Here is a 16,490-nt window from a genome sequence, read left to right on the forward strand (position 1 = left end):
TTTTATTCAACGCGGGGCCAGATCAAAGGATAATACCTCAGACAACCTTTCTGGGAGAACAATTCTGTTTTACACATACCTTGCTACTTTAATCTGCACGGAGAGCGTGACGCCTTATTCCACTCTCTCTCAAAATGACAAGGGTTGGCGGCAGGATGCCCGTTCAGGAAAGGGGACAGAGGCCTCATGCACCGTCAGCTCCCCGGCACGAGGCAAGTGCGTTTCCGAAGCCCTGTTCCGAAGGGGGTCTCCCGTACACCAGGCCTTTAGAGCAAGGTCAGGCGGACGGTCTGCGCCTGTCCGAGCTGAGGCTGGGGGCGGGGCAGCACTTCCGACAGAGCCTCCTGGTCTGCGAGCCTGGTGCAAGGAGCGTCCTCGCTCCAGGCTCGTGGGGGACGGCGTGAGCCAGGCACAGGGAGCCGGCCTGCGACGCGTGGTCGCTGTTCCCCACTGCGCACAGAGCCCTTTGCTCCCTGGAGTCGGGAACACGTCGTTTTAGGAACGTGACATTTCACTTTCTGCCCCCCGCCCCGATACTTTTTGTGAGCACAGCAGCCTCAAGCACCCTCTTCTCCACCTTCAGCGTGCTCTCTGGCACCCTTGTCTGCCTCCAGCACTGATTTGGTGTATTTTTTATTAATATATATATATTTTTTATTGTTGACTTTAGAGGGAGAGGAAGGGCGAAGGAGACAGAGATAGAAACATCAATGAGAGAGAAACATGGATCAGCCGCCTCCTGCACGCCCCGCACTGGGGATCGAGCCTGCAGCCTGGGCTTGGGCCCTGGCCGGGAATCGAACCAGCGACCTCTTGGTACACGGGACGATGCTCAACCACTGAGCCACAGCGGCCGGGCTGATTTCGATTTGAAACTGAGGTACAATCACTACACCCTCCAGCGACCCTGCAAGTGTACAAACCACGGCAAAGCTTAGGAAAGAAGTGTTGCAGCAACACGCCGCCCCTGGGAGGCAACCGGCCCCGTCAGTGTGGCCGACGCCCCGCTGCGTGAATCCGGGCCCTGGCCCAGTGGGATCACGTGCAAACACGGCCCAAGGAGGCGGGCGATCACGTTTCACACTTGGCTGCATTTTGCTGGCTAGTCGGGAAGTTAGAAACATATGTTACCTCAGTGAAGTCAGATTTCTTCTCTGTACCATCGGACTGGAGGTTTTTAAGGGCAATCGGATTGTTTGCACTGCACTGGTTGTCCCGTAATCCTAGGCGAAAGGAGATGATAGTGCTACTTTTTAGTATAGGACAAGATACATAAAGGGAGAACATAGCTTCACAGGAAGATTTAAAGTCACTACTCAGGTAAAACCTTGGATGTGTCCTCCCCCCGCCCCCACTCCGTTTAGGCTCTGAGTTCATTATTATTTAGTGAAGCAGCTACAAGTTCTCTCCTCTGCTTGGCTGTTTCTGTCCCGAGACTTGGTAATCACTGGACGGGTTCAACCTTCTCCCATTCACCCGTTTACACCCAGCAGAGGAGAGAATCACACCGATGGATTTCCCAACCTCACTCGGGGTACGCAAGACTGAAACCCTAGACCCGCTTTCATCCAGCCCCTTATCTAAACCATTGTCGGAGGGGCCATGAGCGGCTCGGACACAAATGCTGACGCCCCCCGGGAAAACCTGGGGACAGTTTTGTGATAATACTGTGAAGACCAATGAGACGCCGCGGACAGCCCTCCACATAACACCTGCCCAGCGAGAGCCGAGCATGCACAGGATCAGGTCCAAGTGCACGGGAGTGGACCAAGAACTAGAGGACCTGGGTTCTAGTCCTGGCTCACCACCAGCTGGCTTGGAAACAAGGGACAAGTCTAAAGAACCATCTAGAGAAGCCATTCATCTCCCACCTGCCCTGCCAGCCCACGGAGCCCGGGACAGAAGGAAAACATGCTCTTCCGTGCGACCGGCTAGTGCCCTGACCTCTACCTGGGTGTCCTGCTGCTGATGCAGGAATATGAATGAGACACGGAGGTAGACCAAAGATAACTGTAGCTCAGTCTCCCGCCCAGTGTAACAGTGTTGCCTCCACAATGCAGATATTCTGGGGGAAATGGTGTTTCAAAAGCCTACACAGACCGGTTTCCCAACTGCTGGTGCTGGTGATGAGAGAGAAGGAATTTAAGAAAGTGATTCTCTAAGTCAACTCCATCAACTCATCACAAGGGGTTTTTCTGTTTTGTTTTAATCCTCACCCGAGGATATGCTTTTCGTTTGATTCTGGAGAGAGCAGAAGGGAGAGGGAGAGAGAGAGGCATTGAGGCGAAAGAGAAACATTGATTGGTTGCCTCCCGCACAGCCTCTGACCAGGGATTGAACCCGAAACCTGGGCATGTGCCCTGATCGGGAATTGAACCCACAACTCTTCAGTGCATGGGATGATGCTCCAAAACCGAGCCACACCAGCCAGGGAAAAGGGTTTGTTTTTGTTTTTCTTTAGGACATAATTTAAAGCATTTTGTGGGGGAAATGATACACTATAGTATTTTCAAGTTTGGCAGATTTGCAAAGGGGGACACGGCTTGAGGGAAAGTCAAGGGCCTCCGTCGACCCATCCAAAGCCCGTCGACATCTCTTCTTGTCCGCGGGAGATGAGGGCGCCCCCTCAGCTCTACCCAGACACGTGTCTGTGCCTCCACCGACACTGACGGAGGGACAGACATTCATTCCAGGTGGTGCCCACCGGTGCTTTCCCGACGACACAGGCGAGACCCGGAGGCCCAGGGCTTCGTGCAGAACGACACAGGGTGATGGCCGCCGCTGCAGCTGGGGCGGTGGAGGGCGCCCGGCCCCGGGTCAGCACGGGCTCTGGGCCCGCCGGGTCCGTGTCCCTGCGCAGCCCGCGCTCCCCGCTCACACCACCGGGTGCCCAGCCTCCCATCGGAGTACTGAGGGCACACATGGAAAGAACTCGGGCTGGGTGGGGTCACGCTTGATAAATGGCACCGGCTGTAACTGTTGATGAACGGGACCAAGGCAGCCGCTGTCCCCAACCCTGACTGAAGCCTAGGTGGTCACTGTCGCCACGGCATTGCTGGTCACTGGAACCACATGTGTCTTTGGGCGAGTTACTCCGCATCCCTTGGTTTCTCGCTGTGGGATGGAGGCAGAAACAGTGCCCACTTCCTCGAGTCCTTGAAAAAGATTAAGTGACCGAACTAGACCTCGGCACAGTGCCCAGCACACAGTGACACGCGGTCAAGATCCGCTCCGGGAAGGACCACCCTCTCTGGCTGGGAGGAGGGAGACTGCTGTGACCGACAGGTGGGGCTGTGCCTGTGTCCGACAGCCCCATAACAAGCGCCCGCTCACTCAGGGGTTTACACAACACAGAAGCATACCGTATAGTTCTGGAGGTCTGCAGCCCAACAGGGGTCCCCCTGGGCTAACGTCAAGGTGAGAATCCATTTCCCTGCCTTTTCCAATGGCTACGGGCACCTCGTTCCTTGCTGGTGGCCCCACAACACCCCAACCTCTGCTGACATCATCGCACCCCCTTTTCTCTCCCTCTGATCAAGGCCCTGTGATCACTGGGCCCCCCAGGTAACAGGGCCATCTCCCCATCTCAAGGTTCTGAACACATCGGCAAAGTCCCTTCTGCCATGGAAGGCGCATGTCCACGGGTCCTGGGCATGAGGACAGGGCCTCTACCGGGACCATCACTGCACCTGTCGCAGGCCAGCCGGGGAGGCAGGAGGAGACACTGGGTGACGTGTATGGCCTTTAAAATGATGGGGAGACGGTTCATGCAGCAACACGAGAGAGAACTAACAATGCAGCACTTAGCGAAGGAAAGGAATCAAGAACATAGGGACCATAACTGCAACATTAAAGCATTTACCCGTGCGAGGGAATTCACAAAACCGGTCAAGACGTGACTAGAGTCGGAAACCTAGCTTTTAGTGAAATTGAGGGATGACGAAAGCCACCCATGAGGGTGCCCGGGATATTCATGTCCCCCACAGACACCAGGAGATGAACCCCAGCGTGGTTAGGAACACTTTGTGGAAAGAAAGACCCTGATTCAAGTCCGTGTCTGCCCCTAACCATTTGGGCAAGTGACTAAATCAGGCCTTATTTTCCCTACGAGCCAACGTAACACCTGTCTCCTCGGGGGTTGAGGAACGAGATGACGAATGTCCAGAATTGAGCACAGTGCCTGACGTATGGTGAGGACATATCCCCTGCCCCTTCCCCCTGACCACACAGCTGTCCCCACGGCAGAGGCCCCACCATCGGGGACACCCCAACTGGCATCACCTAGCAGGAGACACCTGGTGGGGACTGGGGCAGGTTAGCAAGGACAAGACGAGCAGCAGGCGTTCCCCAGCAGCGGGATGGATCAGTTTCAGGTGGTGCGGGGCGGGGTGGGTGTCCGTGTCTCCAGTACAGAAACCGGGCAGGCCGCACCTGGCCGTGGTTTCCAGCAGAGATCTTAGTCAGAGGACAGGGGCGGCCCGGCAGGGGGAGCTGGTCTGTTTCAGAGCTTTTCCAGGGCCCTCACTGCTGCCCACTGCCTCAGCTCCCCGACCTCTGCCCCAGGACCACCAGCACCTGCCCGACCTGGCAAATCCAGAGGGGCCTCCGACCCCCTTTGCACTGGGTTACTCCCCTCTGCATCAGAAGCAGTGTTGCCTGCAGAGGAAGCAGCCGGAGGACAGGCAGGCCCTGCGCACCCTGCGGGACACATGCTGGACGGAGCTCGGTGGCAGCTCCGGCAGCCCAGGTCCGAATTCGTGTGCTGTGGGGCTCTGCACGGGTGTGCTCACGACCTCAGTTTCCCCCTCTGCGAAGTCAGAACCAGGCCGGGCTGTGCTCTCCCTGCTCCCCGAGGGGCGGGGGCATCCCGCAGCCTGGGCGGATCTGGCCCTGCGCCAGGCTCTTCTGCCGCCCAGATCGCCTCCCTGGAGGAACGTGTCCTGAGTGGGATTCACACAGCGCTCAGGGGGTTGGAGGCCCTGGGCTGAGAGGCAAAGGCGGTGAGATGCTCCCCCGCCCACGACGCTGGAGGAGGTCACAGCTTTGTTACCTTTGGCCTCGATGAGCCACAGAGAGCCTGCAGCAGAGGGACCCCGACAGGTTTGGGAAGGGCCTGAACAGCCTTGCAGGACGGGGTGGGTTTAGACATGGGGAGGGAGTGTGTGCAGCCCACGTGGAGGGCAAAGGGAAGGTGGCGACGGATTCAGGTAAGCGGAGAAGCGGAGAAGCCCAGAGAACAGCAGAGCCCCTGTGCACAGAGAGGGTGCGGGCGCAGAACCCCGCACAGGTCCCCTCGGCACTCGACCCTTGCGAGCTGTCTATAAGGACCGCCCACGAGCTCCGTCCTGCGTCGCCTAATGAACCAACCCGTTAGCGCCAAGGGCAGAGGACGGATGCTCAGCCTCTGGTGAGTTTACAAGCTCACTCGCTCTGCTGTGTCATTCATGTCGGGGGCAGAGGAGGTACCCACGACCCCACTTAGGCCGCCGGTGTCTTCCCTGCTTCCCAGTCTTAGGGGAGTCCAGCCTTACCCTGAGCTTTCAAGTCACCTTTGACGTGCCCCTTACAGCAGCCGGTTCCCAGAGAGAATCACTGTCCAGAGTTAAGTGAAGTGAAGCATCTCCGAGAGAGGAGACTGCTGGCTACCCAAGGTCTCCGGAGTCTTCCCCTCTGTGGCTCCGGGACAACGTGGTGTCTCTCCTGTCTCCCCCCTCCTGCAGCTGGGTTTGCTTTCTTTTGTGGGTTCTCTTCTTGAGCCCCAGTTCACCCTCTGGGCCCTCTTAGCAAATCTCAGCTCCACCGTGGCCCCTGCGCCCCTTAGAAACAGGGTTGAGGAAGGACCCAGCTCACCTGCCAACACCGGCCCTTAGGACCGGCTGCTTCCAAGTCCCTCAAACTCTTTTTTCCGAAAGAGAAACAACCAGCTCCCTGTAAGCCGCTGCCGCCTCCTCTTCCTCTCCCCCCAAACCCACATTATCTTGGTGCGTGGCCACCACCCTCCCATCACCCACAGCAGAAAGGAGGCAACCCCCCCGCACCCCTTCCTTCCCTCACCTGCGCTGTGCAGCTGAGAGCCGAGGCCTGCGCCGCCCCAACACTTTGCCTGCCCTTTGCTGCCTGGTCCCAGCAAGGTCACAATCAACCTGGTGACCCCACCAGCCTCGTCTCCAGTCAGGTGCCCCAGGCCCCTTGACATTACTAGTTTGTGACCTGGTGGGGGCCTCATGCTCCTTTGAAAACTCTAGTGAAAGGGATGCAGTCCCCCCCGAACGGCGCCCGGGAGGCGCACACCTCAAGATCTGAGTGCAGGCGCGGCTCCAGGCTCACGGAGACCTGAACGGACATCTTCCCAGAAAGGCTCCTTGCCCTCCCCCGAGTGCCAGCTTCACGGTCCCCGTGTCCCCAGTTTCCCCACTGGGTGAACTCCTCACCTTCTGCTGTCGTCCACGATCACCTCGTCTTAGAAGGGCTTCTCCGTCCCCCGTGCCCCGCCCACCCCACACCCGGGTGGGTGCCTGTCCTCCTTCCCCGCGTGGCTAAGACATACTCCCACCACCCAGGTGGCTTAAAGCAACAGGAGCTTCTTCTCTCTGTCCTGGAAGCCAGAAACCAGGAACCGGGTGCCGGAGGGCCAGTCTCTCCGAAGGATCGAGGGGAGACCCTTCCTAGCCTCTTCCTGTGGTTACTGGCCACCCTTAGTGCCCCTCGGCTTACACACGGCAACATCACGGTCACCCTGGCCTTCGTCCCCGTGGCCATCTTCCGTGTCTTTCCCCCGGTCGCCAAACTGCTCTCTCTGAGAACACGAGACAGTGGACTAAGGCCCGGCTAACCCAGGAGGAGCACCCCCGGACTCCAGATGCAAAGGCTAGTCCCAAGAAAGGTCACGGTCACAGGTGTCGGCGTGGGGGGACTTGAACATGGGGAACGCCGTTCAGAACACAACAGTGACTCCAACAGACCGTCACGACCAGACCTCCTAACTCCCGTCGTGTCCTTGTCGGGCCACGAGTCCGTCTCCCCGTGCTGACCCAGGGCTGCAGGAGCTGATCATTCATCGCCGGCCCGGCCACGACCCTCACTGAACGGTGACTGAAGGAACACACGATTCTATATGTTGATGAGAGTCTCCTCTGTGGGGAAAAGACAGAACGTACCTTCCTCAGACAGCTGGGCTGTAGCCCATCGGCGCCTCGGAAACATCTCACTCGGTTTCAAAGGTCTTTTAATGACAAGGATGTGCTAAGCTACGCGAGAGAAAAGCGGCCAGTTTACACCTGTAGCCACCCTCGGAACGAGTCAGGCCCCCACCTTCCGCCGAGCTGGAGAACCTCGAGGGGTTCTTCCGCCTGTGATGAAGGCGCCGGAATGTCCGCGCGTCACCCAGGGGACGGGGCAGACTGTCCGCCTCGGTGCCGTTTCTCGTTAGCGGAAACAGAACGCATCGCTTGGACTCATTCTCAGGCTCTTTGGACAAGTTGGAAAAAAAAAAAAAGTTTGCACAACCATCACTTGAAAGTTGCCTGCAGCACACAGATGTGACAAATAACTATTCTATCTCCCGCCTCCCATCGGAGGTACCTCCCCAGCGTCTCGGTAATGACTTTTCACCTGGTTTTGAGGAGACCGTTTCCCTTGCCAAGCAGATTCCCACCGCGTGAAAGTTTCCTGCGTATTAAAATACATCCAGATAATATCACGTTCATTTGTTTAACCTACTTGCAATGTATAGTACTGATTCCTATAAACGGTTCATCTAGAAAATTGGGCAAAACAACAGCGTGCTCACCATGCAAGCTATTACAAGACCAATTGGTTTTCATACAATTTAATAAAACACCTTTGACACTAAATTATAATGAACATTGTTGTATAATTTAGACCCAACCACATCTGAGGGAGCTTATAATTAACAACGCAGATAAAAAACCGGTGAAACTGTGATTTTTTTTTTTTTTAAAGCAGCAAGTAATGGACTGGAGAAATCATTGAACCATTAAGCCTGAGCTACAGATGGCCCTGTAACAGATGAATCACAACCGAAGGGTGAGTTTGCAACAACCGAGCCAGAGGGGTGCCGAGTGAGCTAACCACTCTCAAGTGCAAGGCACCGTCTCGTGGGGAGGGTGGTGCATCCCTGGAACAGGCCTGGAAAACAGCATTATCTGCATAGACAGTACTTTCGCAAGCAGTTTCATAAACACTGGACCAGTGTAAACGTCCCTGGGTGATCCCAAGGTGCTGAGTCTGGTCAAGGTCACTGTTCCATCGTAACCGCTAATATTCACTGAGCTCTCATTGCGAGACAGACACTGGGTATGAGTCTGTGCCGCAGACAGGCCTCACGGGGAGGGCATGTGACGACCCCATTTTACAGATGAGGAAGCTGAGCCTCATTTCAGCAGCCTGCCCAGGGCCACCCGTCCCGTACGCTTCAAGCTGAGCGTTTGCGATATTAACGATCCTGGCACATGTAGAAACGAGAGAAAGGGGCAGCATCTGTGGAATCTGGTAACACTTCTGAAGCTTTCAAAAGCCAAGGGAGCAGCTGGGTGTGGGCATCAGGGCCCGGGTGCCACCTGGTGCCACCACACTCTGGTGCTCTGACCTCGGTCAGAGGCTCACAGACCGGCGTTGACGTCTGGGAACTCGGAAATGAGGTCAGTAAAGGTTTTCGTGGGTTCTGCGCAGTGCCCGTCACAGAGTGGGCCTTGAAAATAGTTATTAGCCACAGTGTGACATCTAGTTCACATCTCTCTCAGAAAATGATGGTATGCAACGAAGATGATTTAAAAGCCTGCCCACTAATTTTGTAGCCACTTGGGCCCTAGCTGATTTCTGAAATGCCCAGAAAGGGAGGCACGGTGCCTCGGGACACTGGTGTCTGGGTGTGGCTCCCAGGTCTGCCTGTCATGCCGTTGGAGCAGGGGTCTCCCCTGGAGGGTGGGGATAAGACCGCTGAATGCAAGGACTGTGCAACCAAATACAATCTTGCGTACTTGTGAACCGTGATGCCTGGCCCGTGTGCACGGCATTAATGTGATCCTGCCACAACCCCCATTCAGCAACCTCTTACTGAGACTAACATCTCTGCGGACTAGAGTTAGGTGCTGGGTAACGCAGGCGAAGAGAGCACAGGAGTCCTCGTGGGGATAGGGGACACAAAGCAAGACGTTTTACGACACGATGTGGATTTCATCGTTCGTTCTTATGGTTAATTTTTTCTTAATTGTGGTAAACTACACATAACAAAGCTAACCCCCTTAACCATTTTTAAGTGTCTAGTTTGGTGGCACAAAGTACACCCCTATTATTATGTAACCATCACCACCATTCATACCACCTTTTTTATTCTGTAAACCGAAACTCGGCACCCGTTAAGTAATGACTCCCCTCCCTCAGCCCCTGGCAACTCCACTTCCTGTCTGTCTGAACAGACTGCTCCAGGGACTTCGATGAGTGCAGTCATGGGATCTGTCCTTTGGGGACTGGCGTCTTTCACTCAGCCTCATGGCCTCCAGCTTCATGCATGTTGCAGCCGGTTTCAGGATTTCCTTCCTTTTCAAGGCTGAGTAATATTCCGTTGGATGGACCATGTTTGTTTACCCATTTGCCTGTCGATGGACACCAGGTGGCTTCCAGCTTTCTGCTGTGGTGAGTAGGGCTGCCATGAACATGGGGGTACAGCTGTCTCTGCACCCTGCCTTTAATTCTGTCTCACAGGTTGTCTTTTGCCTTTCACCATGTGGTCTTATCTAAGATTTTCTCGGCAAACACTAGAGTCCGTTTTGTGAGCGGTAGATGGGGCAAAGAGAGACAGGTGGGTAATTGTAGAACCATCCTCAAAGCAGCTTTAAGAAGCCCCCCATGTGTGTAGAGGGGGAGGGAGGAGCCGTGTGTTCCATCCCAGAGGTCAGCAGTTACACACAGGTGGGCTCTGTCATGACCCCCAACCCTTCAGGTGGGCTTCAACGTGCAAGGGAGAAACTGGGCCTTCCGCTCAGAAAGACTCCTCAGCTGGGAGTGAGCTGGGTCAGGACAACCGAGGTCTCGCTGGCGAGAACATGAGCTCCTCGGGTCCCCAGTGACATACCTCGCCAAGCGGAGGGCTTGGGCCGGGGCAGCGAGCACAGTGAGAGGCCGAAGAGAACAGTCTCTCCTTTCCTTTGGCCCTAAACAGGACAGGCAGGATATGGCAGAAGAGACAGGATGGGCAGCAAGGACCCTGGGCTCAGCTCCCTCCTGCGCACACGGATGTGACCTTGAGCAGGTCAGCCCATCCTCTGGGCTCAGCCTCTGTGGCTGTGACAGACTGCGGGCCTGTGGGACGTCCAGGCCCTCCAAGGGCTGGCCCCGGAAGGCTGGATGTGAGGGCTGGGCCTCCGGAGGGGGGCAGTGGAGGTAGGGGGACGTCGTGCTCCCTCCATGAGGTAGGCAGTCGCGGTCCACAGCGTCACACTCTCTTTAAGGAACCTCAGACTCACGGAGGCAGCATCTTGAGTCCCTGGATGAAAGTCACAGAGAGCTTTGATTTCAGAGGTGAACTCTGCAGGTAGGTGATGGAAAACGGGGCCCGTACTCTCGACAACGGTGACCAGAAAGAGACCCCCAGTGTCCCCTCCAGATAAGGTCCAGGCTGCAACATGGGCCCGCTCACCAGACTCATGACCCAGGCGACTTTCTGCAGGACAAGAGAGGGTGACAATGCTTTTCGTTCAGGGCGGGGTAACAGCCAACACGGGAAGAAAGACGGGCCGTCAGGAAACCCCAGCAGTGGAGCCCGGAGCTGCGCCCAGCCCAGCTGCCCAGCTGCCCAGCGACACTCTCCAGTGGGGCCGCAGCAGTGTCAGCTCCAGGTCCCTGTGACTGGCCAGAGCTGTGAGCCCGGAGCAGGAGCCGGCAGAGACCAGGACGGGCTATGCCACGGGCTGGACAGAGGAGATCGGTGCAGTGTCTCAAAGCTCCAAGTCATCCATCTCTCTGTACAAGACCATTAGCCACACACACTGCACACCGGGGTCCGGAGAGAGAGTCGCTGTCACCGGACAATTGCTGAGAGCCCAGCATCCACGGGGAAGCCCGGCTCAGAGATGCTGGAGATGCTGAGACATACACCACCAGGGCCCTGCACCCTACTCAGGAAACAAAGCGGCCCCTCCACACCCAATCAGCTGTGCTGGACAGTTAGGACCAGGCGGCTCTGCTCTCCTGCTGTGGTTCTGTCTTGAGCTGTTCTGTTCTTTTCGTTATTTAGTGGAGCAAAGGACCTAGCATGCCAGGTCCTCCACCTGGCCCTCTGGCTATAGCAGAGCCTGAACTTGGGCAGGGCCAGGGAAACCGCGCCCTGAAATGTGCAGGCGCATGAGAATTTGAGGCCGCCTTAAATATTTAAATATCGGCTCACCCACACCTGCCACTCAAGAAAAAAAAAGAAAGGGAGCCTGGAGGGGGCGGGGCTGGGGCGGGGCTTACCAGACTCCAGCTAGGGGCAGCAGAGTCAGCCTCCCTCAGCTTTGTAACCAAGACTCCAGACCCCTGCTCCTGGGTCCAGTTCCCCTCTAACCACACCCCGTCTGGCCGGGCTGAGCTGCTCTCTCTGCCGTTGACCTTTTTAAATAACAGCTCTACTGAGATAGAATTCCCTTACCATAAAGTTTACCCTTTAAAGTCCATAATTTAAGTGTCTGTGTATTCACAAAGTTGTGCAACCATCTAATTCCAGAACATGTCATCCTCCCCCAAAGGGGCTCCCTACCCACGACTCCCCGTCACCCCCTCGCCCCTGTCCCTGGAAACCACTACTGCATGTTTCCTGCACTTGCCTAGTCTGGACAGGTCATGCAAATGCAGTCATACAACATGTGGGCCTTTCTGTGAGCACCACGTGTTCCAGGTTCATCCGTGTGGTAGCGTGTCAGGACTGCGCTCCTGTCTGCGGCTGTGCAACATTCCCCGTGTGTGAACAGGCCACAGACCCCGCATGCACTCGTCCACGGATGGGCATTGGCTGTTCCCACGTTTGGTGACAATGCGCGATGCTACTGTGAGCGCTGGGGTGCGAGGTTGTATGCGGACACAGCTTTTCCTTCTCGGGGGCATACACCTCGGAGTGAGACTGCGGGGTCACAGGGAACCCCACTTTCTGGGGACCGCGACGGTTGGCCACAGCTGTGCCGTTTCACACCCCACCTGCCATGTCGGGGTTCCAGCTCCCCCAGCTCTGCCACCACCTGCCACCACCCGGCTCTATCACAGCCCTCCTGTTGGGTGTAGAGCGACATCTCAGTGAGCTTTGGTCCGCGTTTTCCTAATGACTCATGACGCTGAGCATCTTGGCGTGGGCTTAGTGGCCATGTGTGCATCTTCTTTGGAGAAATGTCTATCCAGACCTTTTGCTCATGATAAAATTGGGTTATTTGTCTTTTTATAGAAACTCCAGGAAAAAATCTGCTTGATAATGCCTCCCATCCTCAGAACCCGCGCGATTCTCAGACTCTGGGCAGGCAGCCTCTCATCTCTCTGCCCCTCCCTGAGAGCGGCACCCCTGCTGCAGGGGCTGAGTGTGTTCTTTGGTGCCCAGACATGGACTTGAATTGAGCTTGACTGCTTATAAAGTCTGTGACTTTGACAAGTCACCTAACTTCTCGATGCCTCAGTTTCCCCATCTGTGAAACAAGGCTCGTGCTATCTATTTCATTGGCTGTTCTGAGAGCTAAGAGGGGGACACACTGAAAATCTCCAGCTTGGGGCTCGGCATCTAGGAAGCACCCGATGACATTCATCTCTGTATTTATCCAGCCCACGATTTATTGTATCCGCCGCGGGCTGGGCACGCGTCGACACACCAAAGTCACAGCAACAAACAAAATCCCTGCCCTCATGCAGCTTGTGTGCAGCTCACCATTCTAGCAAAAGCCAATGGTGCTAGTTATTATGATGCAACAGTTTTACTCTTGATTGCAAAGTAAGCACAGCTCATCAGAAACCAGAAACTAGAAGGACAAGATCAAAGAAGTTTCACTAATGAACTTGAACTTGGGAGAGAGAGACGCAGCGTTAGCTCCAGCAGTTACAGCGGTCCTGCCGGCTCCCCAGCATGGTCCGGGCACAGACACGAAAGGGGAGGAGCCTGAGAAGCCACCAGGTCTCAGCAAGGTAACAAAAGGAGCCGACACCAAGACAGCACCTTCGGGTGCCTGAGCATAGAGAGGACTCCCAGATGCAGACCTGAGGGGTTTAGAAGAAGAGCAGATGAAGAAACAAAAACTAAGAGAAGTAAATGCCAAGGGCGCTTGGGAAGCGAGCGGCAAGGCAGCTTTACTGCTTGAGAAACAGGTGCAGCAGGACAGGGTGGGGCCGGACGTGAACTTGAACGACTAAAACCAGCCTCAAGGTCCCTCCTGCCCACTGAGGGCAAAATGCACGTGGACCACTGAGGCTGTGGGACCAAGAATCATGGATCTGAGCAGAGATCAGTGGTTCCGCAGCAGAAATACTAACCTGATCTGCCCCAAGCAGGTTCTTTCGCGCGGATCAATGAAATCATTAAGTTAAAAACACATGCAAACAGCAATTACTGGGGATGAAAGAGCTGTTATTCCAACAGAGCTTACACATGTCAAAGGGGTCAATAAGGAAATATTATAAATACATTTTACACGAATAAGTGCAACAACATAGAAAAATGTATCAATGTCTTTCAGAGGTACAAAATCAACACAAGATGAAGCAGAAAATCTTAGGCGTCTGTTGCTATCAGAGGACTGGATTCACTATCAAAAACCTTCAATAGAAAACTCCAGGCCCAGGTGGTTTCACAGGAGACAGGGAAATGAGAGTCGGGGAGAGAATAAAGCTACCTATTTGGAAGAAAACCAAACCTTCCAGGCAGCCTGCAGGCGTACCTGGGAAAGATAAATTCTATTACGAATGTGAGGAAGAAATAATGCCAATACCACAAAACTCTTGAGAGAACAGAGGAGGCTAGCAGAAGCCTGGCGGCAAAACCAGACAACATTACACAAAAGGAAGAAGACAAAAGGAAGAAGACTACAGATCAACATCCCTCGTGAGCACTTGGGGTGACTCCGGCCGCAGGGGACACGTGGCCATGTCCAGAGACGCCCGGTTGTCCAGACTTGGTGGGTCGGGCAGCCACACCACCAGCAGCTCCAGAGTAGAGGTCAGAGATGCTGTGATGGACAGGACAGTCCCCACGACAGAGAACCATCCCACATCCACAGTGCTGAGGCTGAGAAACCCTGAGACAGACAAACCTCCTTAACGAGAGGTTGGTGGCTAGGACGCGACAACACGGAAACGGGACCCGTTTGTCCTGATCACATGGACTCTGTCCCGGGACCGGTGCTGAATGGCCACATACCCAGGCGGAGAGGGGGTAGGTGCCTCAACCCTGACGTCACACGGTTCACAGAGGCGCATTTGCGCCAAGTCGCAGACCTAAACCGGAAATGAAAACAGACTTTCAGAGAGAAACACGGCAGCATCTCTTTGTGAGTTGGGAGTGGCCCAAGTTTACTTCGGCAGCAGCCAGAAAGTTTTAAGCGTGAGAGAAAAAAATAAATAAATTAGACTTCATCCTAATTCAAAACTTCTGCTCACAAGGAGAAATTGAGAAGAATGAAAAGGTAAGCCACAGCGGGAGGTAAAATATTTGCAGACATCGGTCAGGTATGTAAGGAAGCCTACAACTGCATAATAAAAAGAGAAACAAGCCGATATCAGGTGGAATTACCAAATATTCAACTGCCCTCCTTAGGTTGAAAATAACCCGTACTTGGCTGGTTGCCAGATAGACACAGGCAGCTCAGCCCCACCTGCAGGACCCCACACTGCCCGGGCACAGCGTGGTCCTGGGGCTGGGGTGGATTCCTCCTTCGGAGATGTGCCTACAGGCTGCCTGGGCCAAGTCGTCTCCTCCCTCCTCACCGTGCCAACCTGCCCCATCTCCAAAGTGACCTATGGCTTTATTTGCCTGCGGCGGATACCTTTCTGATCTTCGTGGGTGGTCCTGATGCTCAGTAGGGGAGCTGCCTCCTTGCAAATGCCACCTTCTAAGAGGCCATGGAGGCCGGGCCCTGAGGCCCCCTCCCGGTGGCTGGCATCACGGTGGAATCTTCGTGCCATTCCTCAGCACTTGCTTGGCCCAGGAACTCAGCCCCCTTATGCTCTCGGAGCCTTGGCCTGGACGCTTGCCTGGGCTTGATCAAAGTGGGGTCACCTTAGATTGACCCCCAATAACTGGGGTCAAGTCTCATATGCTGAGTAAGCATAGAGAAAATGCTCTTAAAAAAAAAATAGCCTTCGCCCAGCCAGTGTGGCTCGGTGGACTAAGCATCGTCCCATGGACTGAGAGGTCCCGGTTCGATTCCCACTCAGGGCACACGCCTGGGTTGCAGGCTCGATCCCCAGTGGGGGGCGTGCAGGAGGCGGCCGATCAATGTATCTCTCACATCAATGTTTCTATCTCTCCCTCCTTCCCTCTCTAAAAACTCATCGAAACATTAAAAATATATATAAATACAGATAAAATGAAAAAATAGCCTTGTGCGATATCGTAAGCCTCACGAAGGCCCCGCGGCCGCCCCACAGCGGAGTTCTGGGTTCTGGCCCGGCGCCGCAGAGAATATTCACCGGGCCTGCGCTCATCTGCTCCCAGCCGCCACGTAGGTTCCAGCTCGGAAAACTTCAGGTCACGGGAACAGCCGTCCTAAGTCCTCTAAACACAGAAGGGTCCCTTTCCTCTCGGGCGACATCTGTCTGGTCACGTCAGCCTCAGCTCACACTGCTTCCCTCCGCGAGCCTTTGCCCCCAGAAGCGGGGACCAGCGCTGTTCCCAGGGCACGTCTCTGCCTCCACTGTGCCCCGCGGCTGCCCCCACGTTCCGGCTCCGCCTCCTCTCTGCCTCACCTGGTGCTGGGGGCGGGGCGACGGGAATGAACTTGGGTGCTGGAGGACCTGACACCAACCCTGACTCGAGCCACGTTAACCCCCAGAGCCCGTGTCCCACCTGCGTGATGACCACAGGCGGCCCACCCCCTTTGTGCTCCGCCTTCCCCACGGACGGCTCCCAGCACAGTGTCTGGCACGCGGCAGAGGCTAAGAGATGGCAGCTGCCAGGCACCCTAAGAGCCGATTCAATGTGAACCAGGCTGAAGGACAAGCACTGGTTCTCCAGAGGGGGACCCGACCCAGGGAGTCCACGTGGCACCTTCCCTTTGGGGCCAGGATGCCCATGAGAACTGGAGCCAGACTGGACCACAGGCGCCAAGACGCATCTCCATAGAAACAGGGAAGAGGCACGCACCTCCCTGTGAGAGAGTGGCATCTGCCTCTCCCGTCCTCCCCTGCGCTTGGGGCTTCTAGCCCTGGCTCCCCCGCCCCCTGGGAATTCCCTTTCTGATCGACTACATCAGCTTCCCCAGAGAACCCGAAATACACACCCAGGGTGCGCGTCCCATCACCACGGA

At 55.6% G+C, this 16,490-nt stretch overlaps 1 protein-coding gene across 1 annotated transcript in view; it reads right to left on the reverse strand.

Annotated features, from left to right (window-relative positions):
* CUNH10orf90 (chromosome unknown C10orf90 homolog) overlaps positions 1 to 16,490 on the reverse strand; it is a 166,961-nt gene that overhangs the window by 51,769 nt on the left and 98,702 nt on the right. The window contains exon 3 of the mRNA XM_036265908.1: positions 1,132 to 1,223. Within this exon, the coding sequence (XP_036121801.1) occupies positions 1,132 to 1,223 (92 nt within the window). The remainder of the gene's footprint in view (positions 1 to 1,131; positions 1,224 to 16,490) is intronic.

Source organism: Molossus molossus, unplaced genomic scaffold (genome assembly GCF_014108415.1).
Source record: "Molossus molossus isolate mMolMol1 unplaced genomic scaffold, mMolMol1.p scaffold_m16_p_17, whole genome shotgun sequence".
In the NCBI taxonomy this organism is placed as follows: Eukaryota; Metazoa; Chordata; class Mammalia; order Chiroptera; family Molossidae; genus Molossus; species Molossus molossus.